The 14822-nt window shown below is 29.5% G+C and overlaps 2 protein-coding genes across 6 annotated transcripts; one reads left to right on the forward strand and one right to left on the reverse strand.

The window, feature by feature from the left end:
- The first annotated feature begins 2174 nt into the window (after nucleotides 1–2174).
- On the forward strand, nucleotides 2175–3053 carry LOC135950513 (uncharacterized). Its single transcript, XM_065500049.1, has one exon. The coding sequence runs from the start codon at nucleotides 2223–2225 to the stop codon at nucleotides 3051–3053; it is 831 nt and encodes a 276-aa protein (XP_065356121.1). The 5' UTR covers nucleotides 2175–2222.
- Nucleotides 3054–3307: 254 nt separating this feature from the next.
- Oscillin (glucosamine-6-phosphate isomerase Oscillin) lies at nucleotides 3308–12732 on the reverse strand. 5 transcript variants are annotated; one of them, XM_065500519.1, is made up of 7 exons: nucleotides 12650–12667; nucleotides 12350–12412; nucleotides 7700–7806; nucleotides 7507–7634; nucleotides 6873–7414; nucleotides 3808–3899; nucleotides 3308–3546 (listed from the first exon to the last, which is right to left on the reverse strand). In XM_065500519.1, the coding sequence occupies exons 3-6, from the start codon at nucleotides 7795–7797 to the stop codon at nucleotides 3852–3854; spliced, it is 816 nt and encodes a 271-aa protein (XP_065356591.1). In that variant the 5' UTR covers nucleotides 7798–7806; nucleotides 12350–12412; nucleotides 12650–12667; the 3' UTR covers nucleotides 3308–3546; nucleotides 3808–3851. The 5 variants fall into 5 exon arrangements, with proteins under 5 accessions (XP_065356591.1, XP_065356592.1, XP_065356595.1 ...); XM_065500520.1 differs by having other exon boundaries at nucleotides 3804–3899; XM_065500523.1 differs by lacking the exons at nucleotides 12350–12412; nucleotides 12650–12667 and adding an exon at nucleotides 12710–12732.
- Nucleotides 12733–14822: the final 2090 nt, after the last annotated feature.

The raw sequence follows: 14822 nt of genomic DNA on the forward strand, positions 1-14822 counted from the left end.
GTACAACCCCTTATATCAGAAGTGGTTATGATCCCAAGTAAACTCTGGCTATCCGACATCACAATGATCACCAAACTCCTCAATCTTCCCCCACAAACACTCAACAACTCAAATTAGGATTGAATTATTAAATTAAAAATGCAATTATTTCTTACCAAAAAGTTCCTCCAAATATAATAATTTCAAATCGAGTCCCACGTTAACCCAAAATAAATACAACCGATTTTTATATCCTACACATCCATAGTGGGGAGGGTATATTGTCATATATGTAGGCCTTATACTATTAACTTTTTCATCTTTTAATTTTATACATATTTTTATTTTAATAAAATATACATACATACATATCGATGAACAGTGGGTTCGATGGTACCCAAAGTGGCGATTAATTCATAGAAGCCGTAGTTTTAAAATATAATATTTTTTTATTGATGAGTTATTATAAATCCATAAAAACACAGCACTTTAGAAAAAAAAAGTTTAAAAAAAAATTTTAACCCGTTAAGTGCATTGATGTTTTTTGGAAAAAAAAATACCTTAGCTCACAATTATAACTTTGGAATGGAAAGCGATAAATTAATAAATAAAATTGGAAATTAAAGTATACTTAATGTCCTATTAAAAAATTCAAATAATAAAACCTGTTAGGCGTTTTTTGTTTTTCGGAAAAATATGATTTTCGCTGTAACATTGAAATCAAAATAAATTTAAAGAATAAGTTAATATTCCTATATGTATTCCTATTATTATAAATTTGTATCCAGTTTTTCTTTCACAAAATTCAGCAAATGTAAACATTAATCTGATAAAATAAAAACATTTAAAAGTTTTGGGGAAATCTTTGGTTTCGTTTTACCTTCTTAATAAAAAATATATTAAAATATTTATATTATTCTGCATTCTCAAATTCACCACAAATATCCCAATTATCATAAGCTTCATTATCATCATCACTAGCTTCATCGTTGTAATCATTTACCGGTCTTGTTAAATAAATGACAACCAGAGTTTTTACACAAAAATTAAAATAAAAAAGGGCCGGGCATTGTCTGGACTTTTTTTCTTAAATATAAGCTGATATCTTATACTATTCTAAAATCTATAAAACTAATTTCCACTATTACTAACTTAATACTTGTGGCCCATTAAATGCGGAAATTATCCCAATTTTTGACCTTCTTTAAAAAAATTATTAAAAATATATACACATAATTTTTATAAAAAAAAAAAATTACTATATACTTTAATACCTGATGTTGAAGGTTCCATTATAAAAGATTTACTTTTAATAGATTTAATACTAACAATAATCGCTAGAATTGTAAAAACCTCCAATTTTTCACATTTTTTTAAAAACAGCAATAATTTGCTAACTTTGACCGCTCAATGAAAAGAAAGTAAACAACTTAGCTGATTTATTTTTACAGCTAGTGATGTAGAATTATATCTACTTTTACCCTATACCAAAATTTATTATAAAAACTTTATTTCTAAATTTCAATTAATCCCCACTTTTATACCATTTGATTATAAAAAAGCCCTAACTCATTTAAAAAATCGTTTGAAAGATAAACCCTTAACGCATATTTTTTGGTTTATATTAAAACAAACAACTTTTCTAAAAATATTTTTTGATATATTACAAATTTTTAGTTTTTTTTTTTCAATTTCACTTCTGATATTATTGAGTTTTTTCCTTCTCCTGTAAAGTAACTAAAAGTTGAGATACGATCTTTCTATATTAAGCCATCGATATGTACATCCTCGTTAACCGTTGAACAAGCAAAGAGCTGCGAAAAAGTCCAACGATAGATACTTACTTTTCAGCATAAATTTCCAACGAATTTGTACCGCCATAAAACATATGTAGAATATTTTTTAATCCGCCAAATTCTGTTAATTATTGCTTTTAGGGAGTTTCTCTTACTTAATGTTTCTTCATTATTCTATATAACATGCACCACGCAGGTAATTTAAAGGAGTTCTGCGAATTAACAGGACTTTCCCACTAAAGGACTATCATAAACGGATAAAAAGAACATTAAGGATTGTTGAGGGACACAGACTACCTGTAATGACAAAATCAATGCACACTTTGAAACACTCATATAAAAGGATGGGTAAAATTGCAAACGAGTATTATTCTTGAGTTGGAATTCGAAACGCACAGACGAGCGACAATTTGTATCTGTTTTATTTTTTTTTCGTGCTGATAAGAAATGGAACAAGCTTATATTTTACGTAAAGAATTTGCGAACAACAGAGATCCTCATGGTTATTACAATTTCGACCGGCTAGAGGCAAATTATAAAAGTCCCTCGAAAAGATCATTCCTTACCGAATGCATACGCCAAATTTATATTATGAATGGCATAACCATGCCACTCATTTCGATGCCCGTTGAATACAATAAAGCTGTCATCTGGCACAGAATGAATAATTTAATGAGGCCAGCTAGAATTACAGTTGAGCAGGCAGCCATGCAGAAAGTTAAACGCCGTTTATTTCGAGAAACCAAGCCGAGACCACGTAAATGTCCCAACCCTCAATATAAACAAACTAAATTGACAGAGTGTTTGCAATTTAGAACATCGCGCTATGAATGGGGTGTAAGAAAAATACGTCGTAATTATTTGGATCAAGCTCGCAAAGACGTTGAAGCTGAGTTACGCCAACAACTTAAACGTAAGCACTCGGATCAAGATGATGATGATGATGAGAGCGACATCGACGAGAGCTCAGTACAATTCAATAACAACGATGATGTATTCCAAGTGTCTCAACAGGACATCAACGAAATCAGCAGTCCTGAACATCCACAGACAATACGATCTATTGTGGAACAACTTCAACAGGAACGCACTACCGAAGCCTATCGTCTCAGTAGAAGAGCCAAAAAAATGGAAGAAATGCTTATCGATCAACAACATTATAAACGTTCAAAGGCCAATGATAAAGTATTAGAATCATCCATACGTTCCATATTATATATAAAGACACTAATGAGTCTGATGGTTGGCGAGCAAGAGAATCACAATCGTTGTGCTTAAAACAAACAAAAAAAACACTTAAAAATAAATCATTAAACTAATCATTTCTAATCTACAAAGGTGTGCATAATCTTTATATGCTAAATGCATATAAAACATTTATGAAATATCATCTTTTATCGTAGTCTAGACTCTAAACAATATGGAGAACTTAAATTTATATACATATTTTATAATAGTTTATAATATATGTATGTATTACATTGCTACTACTACTACTAATCCTTATACTTTGTAAATAAAAATCAATAATATTTCTTTTATATATAAAAAATATATCAAATATATTTTTATTACGACAATTTTACAAAACCATTTAGAAAGAATTATATGTATTTAGAATGTGTGTAATTAATAATAAAAATAAAAAATATACTACTTTACTTTTAGGAAAAAAACAAAAATAATGGTCTTTTTTGAAATTTCAATATTATTTAGTTGCAGTTGAAGCTTACATTCCGTCAATAAGTTTCATATGAACATCCATTAGGCACTGTAAAAGAAAAACAAACAATTAAATAATTTATAATACATTTCAGTTAAGAAATTATACAAACATTGGCTAAATATTCCTAATTCGATATTACAACCAGTTAACAATTTCGTTATTAACACTACTTTGAAGATTTTTCAAAACATAGTTCCTATTCTATATAGCCGATATTTGATTATTTTATAAATTGTTAACTGGCTATGCTAATAATAATAACAAATGGTTTAATTAATTAGTAATAGACTTGATAGACATACTAACGAATAATGGATTTATTGATGTTTATAACTTGGAACAATTTGAATTTATTCAGTTTCTCCATATTCAGCTGCATAGAGGTCTCTTTGAATGCCCTAAATTTTAACAAAATAAAATATTTTCATTAAACTCATTTCAAACTTCCATATGAATACGAAGCAGATTTTAAAACAGAAATACTCAATAGAATAGAATTTAATATGTATTTACAAACAAATTATATAGAATTAGAAAATCTACAAAGCAGTAGTGAAAGTTATGGCGGTTCTCACGCTTGATAGAATATTGTAAAAATATTACTCTTAACTACATCACAGCAGCAAAATGTATTAACCTATTATTTACTAGGCAGCTTCGGAAATAAGTACTACGCTAAAAGCATTAGTAAGTTTTGCAAAAATCATTTCGTAATATTTTTTTTTGTTAATTACTATACATATGTATTTAATTTTCCGAATCTGATATATACCCATCACCTTAATATAAAAAATGTCTCTAATATCTCCGGAATTTTAGCACATTTGTGGTCGTATTATTCATAAAATTATACCTTAATTTCTTGTTGTACAGTAGGATTCTGTATGTTGATTGTTCAAAGAATCGAATAAAGTCGAACAATCGATAACGTTATCCAAAAAAGTCGATTAACTAAAAAAAGTCGAATACACTCAGGTCTCGTTTTATGCGATAGATGCGTTCCAAAAAAAATCGCATAAAACGATACTCTAGCGTCATATAAAAACTAATGATTCATTCCAAAATTCTGAAAAACCGCATAAATTCAAATTTTAATTAAAAATCCAAAGCAAAATCGCATAAAAAAATCAACAAAAATATATTTATTTCATTAACTTAAACAGTAAAAACAAAAACCCTTTAAAAAAATAAACGAAAATATAATATTAATTCACTAATAACAGAAAAAACAGAAAATGATCCAAAAAATAAGCTAAAACATTTAAGGAAATTCTGTAAATATGTATGATTAATCTGAATGACTGAATAATTGTCGGCATAGTTTAGGAATTGGTTCAACGTCACTTTCATCACTAGATGATATAATCAATCATATCATCATATTGTAAAATATCATTTTCATCACTAGAATTTAAAAAAAAAAACTTCTAAAATTTTAAAATCTGTTAAAATTCAAAAAAAAAATCGTTAATTTAAAAACCGCATAAATTTGAATCCGCATAAAACGAGACCTGAGTGTATGTAGTTATAAAAATTTCATAAATCTAACACACATACATATATTTTTACATTAAAATATGATGAAGAGTGCCGGGTGGAATATTATGACACTAGGTCTAAAAGTTAAATGCTGAAAATTTGAGCCAAATCGGACAACGATTTCTGCACCCGTATCGAGGTCAAAGTTCAGATATGCAAAATTTTACTATTTATATGGAATAAATATGTAACTTTCTGCATTGTTTTCTAGAAATATGTAGATTTATTTATATTAATGAATACTACATTAAATCAAAATGACCCAAAAACTGTATTATGGCCAAAATTCGGAAAAAATGCAATTAAATGCAAAATAATCGAAATGAGATATAAATGACAAAATTTGGTTAAAAAATGTTAAAGTTATTACAAATTCGCCAGATCGTGTTTCAGGCCACTTGAACAAAAAATTTAGGAAAAAAAAATAATATATTTCGAGAAAAATTAAAATAAAAGCTAATTTTTATTTAAAATATATTCGTATTTACTTGTGTATGAGTTTATGTCTTCGTAAGATACCGTTAACCTATTCGCAGATATGGCCAAAAAAAAATATTTTTTTTATTTTATTGAGATCATAATAGGGAATAAAAATATGAAAAAGTTATGTCAATACCTCTTACAGTTTTTCCGTACCTGCGATTTAAATTTTGCGATTTTCAAGAAAAACTAATTTGTTGTCCATATTTTGGCGAATGAGCTCAATTTCCTTACTGTTATAAATTTTGAGTAAAACCTATTCATAATATTATAGTCCTGGTAATTTTAAATATGGTCTGAAAGTTTTACTAAAATCGGAAAACGTTAACATTTAAATCGTGAAGGTCAAAGGTAAAATTTTTCAATATTTGAAATTTCGAATGAAAAGATAGCGAAATGTTATATATTTTTGGGCCGATTTTAATGAAACTTGAGGTCATTTTGACCCATACAGGGTTACTTTCCAAAAAAAAAATTAATGTAATATTCATTAATATAAATAAATCTACATATTTCTAGAAAACAATGCAGAAAGTTAACGAGTTTCACCTATTTATTCCATATAAATAGTAAAATTTTGCATATATCTCAACTTTGACCTCGATGCGCGTCCAGAAATCGTTGTCCAATTTGGCTCAAATTTTCAGCACTTAACTTTTAGACCTAGTATCACAATATTCCACCCGGCACTCTTTGAAATCAAAAAAAAAATCGGCGTCACTCTAATGTACATTAATATGAAAAAAAAAATATTATAAAACCCCTCCATTAATAAATAATATTTAGCGTAGTAGCACACGCCGAGTATCCGCTAGTTCAATATAAACTAGGATCGCCTAGTGAGCAAAAATTTGACTTTTGAGTATACACAAAAATATATTTCGTTTGTGTACAAATACACGTGTATTTAGATGTGTATAAACATGTTGTTGTTGTTTTTCAAGCAAATTTAAAACGCTTTTTACCACTTTTATAAAAAGAATTATTTAAAAATAAATTATATTGTGCACATCTAGAGAAAATAACCTTTTAAACCATATATGTTTCATCAATATCGGTGGACAATAACATACTTAAAAGTGTACCACAAAAAAACGTGATGTACGGTGGAATGAATGATAAATTATAATTTTAAATAATAGAATAGCTGTAAGTAAACATGAATTATCTATTTAATTATTCCCAACACCATTATTATTGGCAAATGTACAAAGATATTAAGAATAAATTACAAGATACACCAAGTTACCAGATACAAACAACCATTACCGAAAGTAGAATACAAATTAATAATAGTTGATCAAGTCCATTCAACAATATAATATTCGCAAATACATAAATTACACACTTACCTTGAAATATTTAACAGTCTTAACACGTAATTCTAGGGTGGCATCTTCGTCGCAAATCATCAGCGTATTGGGATGCTGTTGGAAAGCACTTACAGTCCACATATGATTGATTCCCTCCTCTATGGCTTTGTACAAAGCAAACGCCTTGTGAGCTCCCGTTATTAGGATCATAACTTCTTTCGAATCCATAACAGTACCCACGCCCACGGTCAAAGCTTTATTGGGCACTTTACTAATATCATTATCGAAAAATCTAGCGTTTGCTTCTAATGTATCTTGAGCCAGCGTCTTGACACGTGTACGTGAGACTAACGAGGAACCGGGTTCATTAAAAGCAATATGACCATCTGGACCAATGCCGCCTATAAATAGCTCTACACCGCCAGCTTCCTTAATCATGTCTTCGAATTTATTGCACTCGGCCACTAAATCACTAGCATTGCCATCGAGTATATGGACATTGGCCGGATTGATATTGATGTGTTTGAAAAAGTTTTGCCACATAAAGTAGTGATAACTTTCGGGATGATCGCGAGGTAAACCTTTAAACAAAACCATTTAAATAGTAAAGTAATGACGTATTTCATGTAAATATTGTATATTTTTATAATCGTTAAGTACATATTAAACTTACCCACATATTCATCCATGTTAAAAGTTTTCACATATTCAAAAGATACTTTGCCTTCTTTGTGGAATTGTATTAGATTTCTATACATACTCAATGGTGTGCTACCAGTTGGTAAGCCCAGAACAAAATATCTGCAATAAAAGGAAATTGCTTTTTAGTTTTACTTACATACATATAAATATTATTAGCTTTTTACCTGTCTGGACCTGGTTTGAAGTCATTTATTCTCTTGGTAACATATTTGGCAGCCCATAATCCAACTGACTCGGATGTATCCAAAATAACTAATCTCATATTGATTTACTGTAAATGAACATTAAAATTAACATAAATAATAGGAAAAAATATGTATATCTATAGCTAATTAAAATACTGTAAATTAATTTTATAAATTGTGATTAGAGTTTTTCTTTTCCCGCCTAGAACAAATTATTCAATTTTAAGAATGTAGACTTCGTTAAAAATCTAAAAAAAAATCTTCGGTTTTAAAATGTAATTGGATACAAATAAAAAATCCAATAAAAACTTAATATAAAGAGATAAACTGACTCGATTTATAATTTGGTTATATATAAATCTGTCACAATTTGTCATTTGTATCCGATTGGCTTCAATTTCCATTAGATTTTGTTCTACTTCGTTAGATTCCAATTAATTCAGTTAATTCGCAAAAAATTAATATTTTATTTTTATTAATTTTGAATTGGCAATGTTTTGCTTGTTAAAACTTAAAGAAAACCCAATAATATTTCAAAAATGTTCGTTTTACTCTTTGTGTAAAAGCAAAAAAATACTAAAATAATTCTACTTTCGATAGGAATAGAATTCTGCGACAGCCGTGAACATTCACGAGTTTTTGGATTATTTTGAAGAATGAACTTATTGGTCTATTTGGGTTAAATATTTTTTCTTGTATAAATCTTCTGCATTTGTATTGGAGCTTTAAGCATCTTTTAGAAAAAGTCAGGTTCAAAAAACATCACATTAAACTAAGGAAAATAATTCCCGGGAATTCTTACACAATTTCCCGGGTTTTTGGGGTTGAAAATTTTGCGGAATTCCCGTGAAAAACTCTAATTGTGATATATGGAAATATGATTTGTATCAGGGTGTCCGCCGGGAAGGTCGTGGCAGTCGTGAAGTAGACACATGGCAAATTTATTATGGAAAAATATTCGATAAACCAACGTGTTTTAATCGTTTAAACATTTTATCAAAATCAATCATTGATTACTGTGACGATGAGAAAGTTACGTCAAATTTTTAAATGGTGATGTTGATTTGACTGCTCCGGACTTCATTTTGTGTCTATGTCTGAAAAGCAAGGAAAAGCAGTCAAATCAGGCGACCGTGGAGGCAAATCAAAGATTTTAATGTATTCTTTATAATCGATTTTTAATTTAAGAATTAAAAAAATTTTGAATTTTTATATTATTCTTTTCGTTAATGTTTTTGATTTTAGACACATCATAATCAAATTAGCAAGCGTTTAAAAATATTGCATGTCTGAGGTTCTTCCCTACTTTGAGACCCCACAACGCCGCTATTGAAGGGTCAGTCTTGAAAAAATAAACTCGAATGATCCTTTGCTAAACCTATCTGCAAGTTAGAAATTACAGATTAAGTTACAAAATATTTTGACCAGAACTTTTGTTTTTACTCTACTTTTCGCGATATTTTAAATAATTTTGCACCACACCACATGATTTTCTTGGTATTTATGTTCAGTCTAACCCTTTTCAAGTTAAGACAAATATATTTCCTCTCACATTGTGTCTCAAATTGAACAAAATAAAATTTTACAATAAATGTTTTACAAAAATAACAATGATCTAGAAATGATTGCAGATTTACTATCACTGACCTTATAATTTTGAAATTTTAAAAAGCTCATTTATGATATTTTGGTTTATAAATAGAACTAATAGTAATCAAATGAGTGCAAATTATTCTTATCTGAACAATGTTTGTATTTTAGCCAATAGTACCAATCAATACTACATATTTATATTTTTGCGTAAACAGAATGAAAATTATGTGACCTTGTCGGTTTCAATTGCACATTATAATGGTAAGTAAGTTCGAGCTAAATTTTTCACATACATATTTTGATTTCAAATTTTGTTAATTTCTAGACACATAATATAACTATTAGCAATAACTATTTGTGATTAATTTATCATTTGTTTTCTACGTCTCCTCATTTGGGCCCTATCGTGCTTTATTTGTGTGTAAACTTGGGACATTTTGTTCTAAATTTGTATTTCCTTAGACTTATTTTGCTCGTTTCAGTACCAAAAATGTCTGACCAACAGAGAATATTTGGGTAATCTCATCCTCATGTGTCGTTTACTATAGACAACATCGTGACTTCAACATAAAGACGAAAGGAATATAAAAATATTTATACCTATGTGGGCCTACGTCCAATATTTCAATATGTTACAAAATGCACGACAAAATCAATAAAATAATTGGTGGTGGTTGTTGCAGCCGGCAACAACTTTTTCAAAAAAGTTACTAAAATGCAAAAAAAATAACCAAAAAATATATTCCAAACACTATTTTTTTAATAGTTTTTTAAATATGCACAAAATAATGGAATTTAAATTTTTTTGTTACTGCATTCTGAATAACTTTTTTACACTTTAAGATACATTTTAGGTAAACATTTGATCATGTCGCTTTTTGAAAAATCAAGCTAAATAAAAGTTTGTCCTATTAAAGTGAAAATTAACACGTATGTACATATGTATATCGAGGTTATGTTCAACTTTGGATTTTCATGAGATATTTGCGCATTATCTGTACTTGGTAAACCTATTAAATTTCAAGAGATTAAGTAAACGATCCTAATTATGTATTTGCATTAAAAAACGAAAATCGAATATATTGTTGGTTAAGATATTTTCACTGTTAGGGGTAAATATTAGAATCATTTAAAAAAATTTAACCCTTTGTCGACCGACAATACTTATAAGTACCATAACAATAATAAGCTTACAAAATGAAACCAAAACTTATTTTGACCCTTTTTGCCCAAAAGTACAGGGTGACCGCCGGGAAGTATACTACTTTGTTTTGCCGCCATTTTGGTAAACATTAGTCTTGACATTTCATATTTGGCAGTCGTGAAGACACGTGGCAAATTTATTATGGAAAAATATTCGATAAACCAACGTGTTTTAATCGTTAAAACATTTTATCAAAATCAATCATCGATTTTCAAAGAAGTAAGGTCAAATGATTCCTCCTGACCACACCAGACTGTCACTTTTAATGGATGCAAAGGTGACTGATGAATAATTTGAGGGTTTTCCATTGCGCAGAACATCGTCACCCATTATGATTTTTTCATGAAAATCGGGTTTGTCATGGGCGAGCTGTAACATCCTATTGGCATATGTACGGAGGCGTAAATGGTCTTGTGGAAGAAGCTCTTGTGTCAACCGAATCTTAAATGGAAACAAATGCAAATCCTTGTGCAAAATTGTGGCCAAAGTAGTTCTTTGAATACCAAGCTCCTGAATTGAGGTTGATGGATTGTTTTGAACACTTCCTTGAGCAGCAGTAATGTTTTCAGCCGATCTTACAGTATGTTGTGGTCCATGCTTGGGCCTATCACCTACAGACCCTCTTTCTTCGAAATCATTCATAAATAGTGCATTTTGTTGGCATGTTGTTTCTCCCAAAAATTTCACGTAACTTTCTTATCGTCACAGTAATCGATGATTGATTTTGATAAAATGTTTTAACTATTAAAACACCTTGGTTTATCGAATATGTTTCCATAATAAATTTGCCACGTGTCTACGACTGCCAAATATGAACTGTCAAGACTAATGTTTACCAAAATGGCGGCAAAACAAAGTAGTATACCTTCCCGGCGGACACCCGTACTTTGAAGTACACTATCATCTTTGGAATGATATATTTTTTTGCCTATTAGGAAACTCGCTTAGCCAGAATAACGGTGAATTATTTCTTGTTCTCATTGTGGTGTTTATTTATGTTGTAATGATAAAAAAAATACTGTTTCGTAAAATACCATAAAATGGACTCGTAATAGAAAATGTTATAAAAGTTACAAAACTGACCCAACGGTATCAGGTCCCTTTCAAATCTTTGCAGGTCCCCCACAATATTTCATAAAAAAAATAAAACTTTTTCAACGATTTGAAACCTTGGTCAACAAGGGGTTAACACATACTAAGACTCTGCATGTGCTCAAATTCCGGATATATTTGACGATTTTTCACAAAAAAACATAAAATCGGAGTCACGAATCTTTAAGATATATTTTTTATTTACAAATACGTACTATTTTTTCTATTAAGGTGTATGCTAAATAAGATTCGGCTCTGCCGAATAATGCACTATAACTTATTTTGCTAATATTTTCAGATTTTGGAGAGTTGGAGAATTTTTATTTGTAAATGGATTTAGTTACAAAATTTTAGTAGTTTTTTTTATTATCAAAATGTTGATGGATGGCAACAATGATGCACTAAATTGAAATTCTCTTCAATTGTCAAGCAGTAAAGAGCAAATTAGCACAACTATGTAATTAAATCTCTTAAAAATCGTAAATATTTTATGAGAATAAACTTGTTAAAGTAAAAAAGTAATTTTGTGTATTAATTGGTCTCACTTGTAGCAGTATGTATGTACTATTGACAATCTGTTGACATTGATAAAATGTTAAACTTGAATAATGACAATAATAGCAATTAAAATTCTCAAAAAGTTTCAATTGAAATTAACAATACACAAAATCAAAAAATTAAATAAAAAAAATTTACTTAAAAACTCAACCTAATGGTTAGCTCGTCGTATAAAAACTTACCTTAAATAATTTATTTGAGGTAGATGGATTGATGAATGGATGGATGGCTGGATAAATTTGTATCTGTGGGTAGAGAGACAGGCCGAGGAATAAAAAAATTCTGTTAAACAAATGAATTCTTTTTTTTTCGTTTAAATTGTCTTTCTTTGTACTTTTACAAATTTAAATGTGAATACAATGGTTTAAAATCAATTTGTACTTGATAACAATACGAGTAGAGTGTAAACAATTATTAAACATATAAAAACAACAACAACAATTTAAGAATATACCACAACAAAAATAACAAAAAATACAGACTTGTTTATGTCAATGAACTGAATAACGAGAAACCCCAACCACGAACCAAATACTTACTACTACTGCACAGTATTTATAAAATTAAACAAAACTAAAAGCAATTCACTTCGTTGCTTCCACTCACAACAAATATAAAAAGTATTCTGAGACTGTTTTTTTAAATCCTGTGCATTTTATTTTTTTTATTACTACACGACTTTATGATTGTTATAGGGGTGCCATCAGTAAGTTAATTTTATACACATTTTCCCCACTGTAGTATGTATTCTCAAACAGCAAAAATTAAAATGTACATTCAATTACGAAAATCACTTCTCAACTACTTTTTATACCTAACATCAACAAATATGGGGTTATATTGATTTTGTCATTCCGTTTGTAACCCCTGTCTATACCTGATAAATTTGTATCATGATAAACGTCAAAATTGTTATCAAGATTAAAAATTATCAGGTATAGTCTCCATTTATTAATATTATTGCTTTGTTATGATAAAATTGTTAGTGTTTTTGCTTGACAACAAACGTCAACAATTGTTATGATAAATATTTGTCAAGTATAGACAGGGGGTAACACATCAAAACATTTGTCGCAGACCCGCATTAGTAATATACATATCTGGGTCCTCATAAGATTCTGTCCATTCGATCCATGATTTCAGCTATCCTCCATGCAAATGTCCCCCAGTTCAGTAATAAATATGTTGATTATGCGACAATCCTGATACAATTTTTATCTAGTATGTACTCTGAAATTATACTGTAAAGTATGGGGAAAATCGGACCACATTTGTCCCTAGTCTCCATGCATGGTACCCCACAGAAATTCCTTGAACATTCATAATTGTCTTATAATAATTAATATCGTGATGAAATTGGACATAAACACGTTTTATATGAAACTTAATCTTTCTACGAAATTTTGTGAGGATCGGTCTATAATTGACCCTACCCCCATATAACCCATATATCAGAAAAACCAGTGCACATGTTATATTCGGCACAGACGAATATAACCCTTTCTTACTTGTTTTATTTTATTGTTGTCTTAATTTACAGGACCTATGGAGAATAAAATTTTAATTTTATGTACCCATTCATTCACGAAAGACCTAATTTTCAGTTAGTTTACAATGGATAAGCTATAAATTCTGTTTTGAAGAAAAACATCCTAGAAGATATACAAAATGGAGTTTCGTACCGATTAATTACCAAATAAATACATAGTTTCTATCGGACTTATCAATAAAATAAAAAATAAACTAATTTATCGGACCAACCGAAGCTATCTTCGGCTGATGCTCGAATATCAAGACGCTTAATCTTTTCAGGAGCCACAAATACTGCAGTTTCCACTGCAATTAGATTAATTAAGTTCTTAGAGAGGCCCATGGAGTCAATGTCAGTGACAAAACAATTCGAAGATGTCTTAAAAATAACGGACTTAAAGTAAGAGCGATCATAAAAAACTATTTTTAAGTCAAAGCATAGTAAAGCTCGATAAAAGTTCGTTAAATCGTACGAAAACTTCTCCTTTGACGATTGGAAACAAGTTACTTGGTCTGATGAAACTAAACTTAATCGGGTAGTGTCAGATGGACACACATGGATATGGGTTGATAAACGCGTTGTGGTACAAGATCGCAACATATGTCAAACTATAAAATTTAGTGGTAGATCAATACTGGTTTGGGGATGTTTTCGTGACAATGAACTCGGTCTAGTGTAAGGTTTCCAATTGGCACTTTTCAAACTGCTGGGCAGTTCTCTCCGTTCTATGTATTTATTCTATGTACATATCATAGAGAAATACCTACACATAGAGCGGAAACTATAAAAAACTAGTTTTATTAACCATCCGTTAGTGGCGACTAACGGAGGGTTAATTACCTTCATAAGTCTGAATTTTTGATAGCGAGAACGATATTGACGATATGTATGGAATTGACGATATATACATACATATGTATGTAAAATATGGAATATAAATAAAACTGTATTGGGAATCTTATATTTTGGTTATGGCAACTATTTTTTGTTTACAAACATTTAAGAGAACATTGAGATAACGATTTATTTAATAACCAGACATGGATTTTTAAGTAATGACAAAATTACTTATATTGATAATAAGTAATATTTTAAATGGTATTAATATCAATAACAACTAAATA

The sequence above is a fragment of the Calliphora vicina genome, chromosome 2 (assembly GCF_958450345.1).
Source record: "Calliphora vicina chromosome 2, idCalVici1.1, whole genome shotgun sequence".
NCBI classification, from domain to species: domain Eukaryota; kingdom Metazoa; phylum Arthropoda; class Insecta; order Diptera; family Calliphoridae; genus Calliphora; species Calliphora vicina.

Bases quoted from the DNA above. Each gene is read 5' to 3' on its own strand.
- LOC135950513 (XM_065500049.1), top strand. From the start codon at position 2,223: ATGGAACAAGCTTATATTTTACGTAAAGAATTTGCGAACAACAGAGAT.
- Oscillin (XM_065500523.1), bottom strand. From the start codon at position 7,797: ATGAGATTAGTTATTTTGGATACATCCGAGTCAGTTGGATTATGGGCT. The intron at 7,635-7,699 runs GTAAAAAGCTAA...CTTTTATTGCAG, and splicing joins TTCAAACCAGGTCCAGACAG to ATATTTTGTTCTGGGCTTAC. The intron at 3,900-6,872 runs GTAAGTGTGTAA...GTTAAAATTTAG, and splicing joins AGACTGTTAAATATTTCAAG to GGCATTCAAAGAGACCTCTA.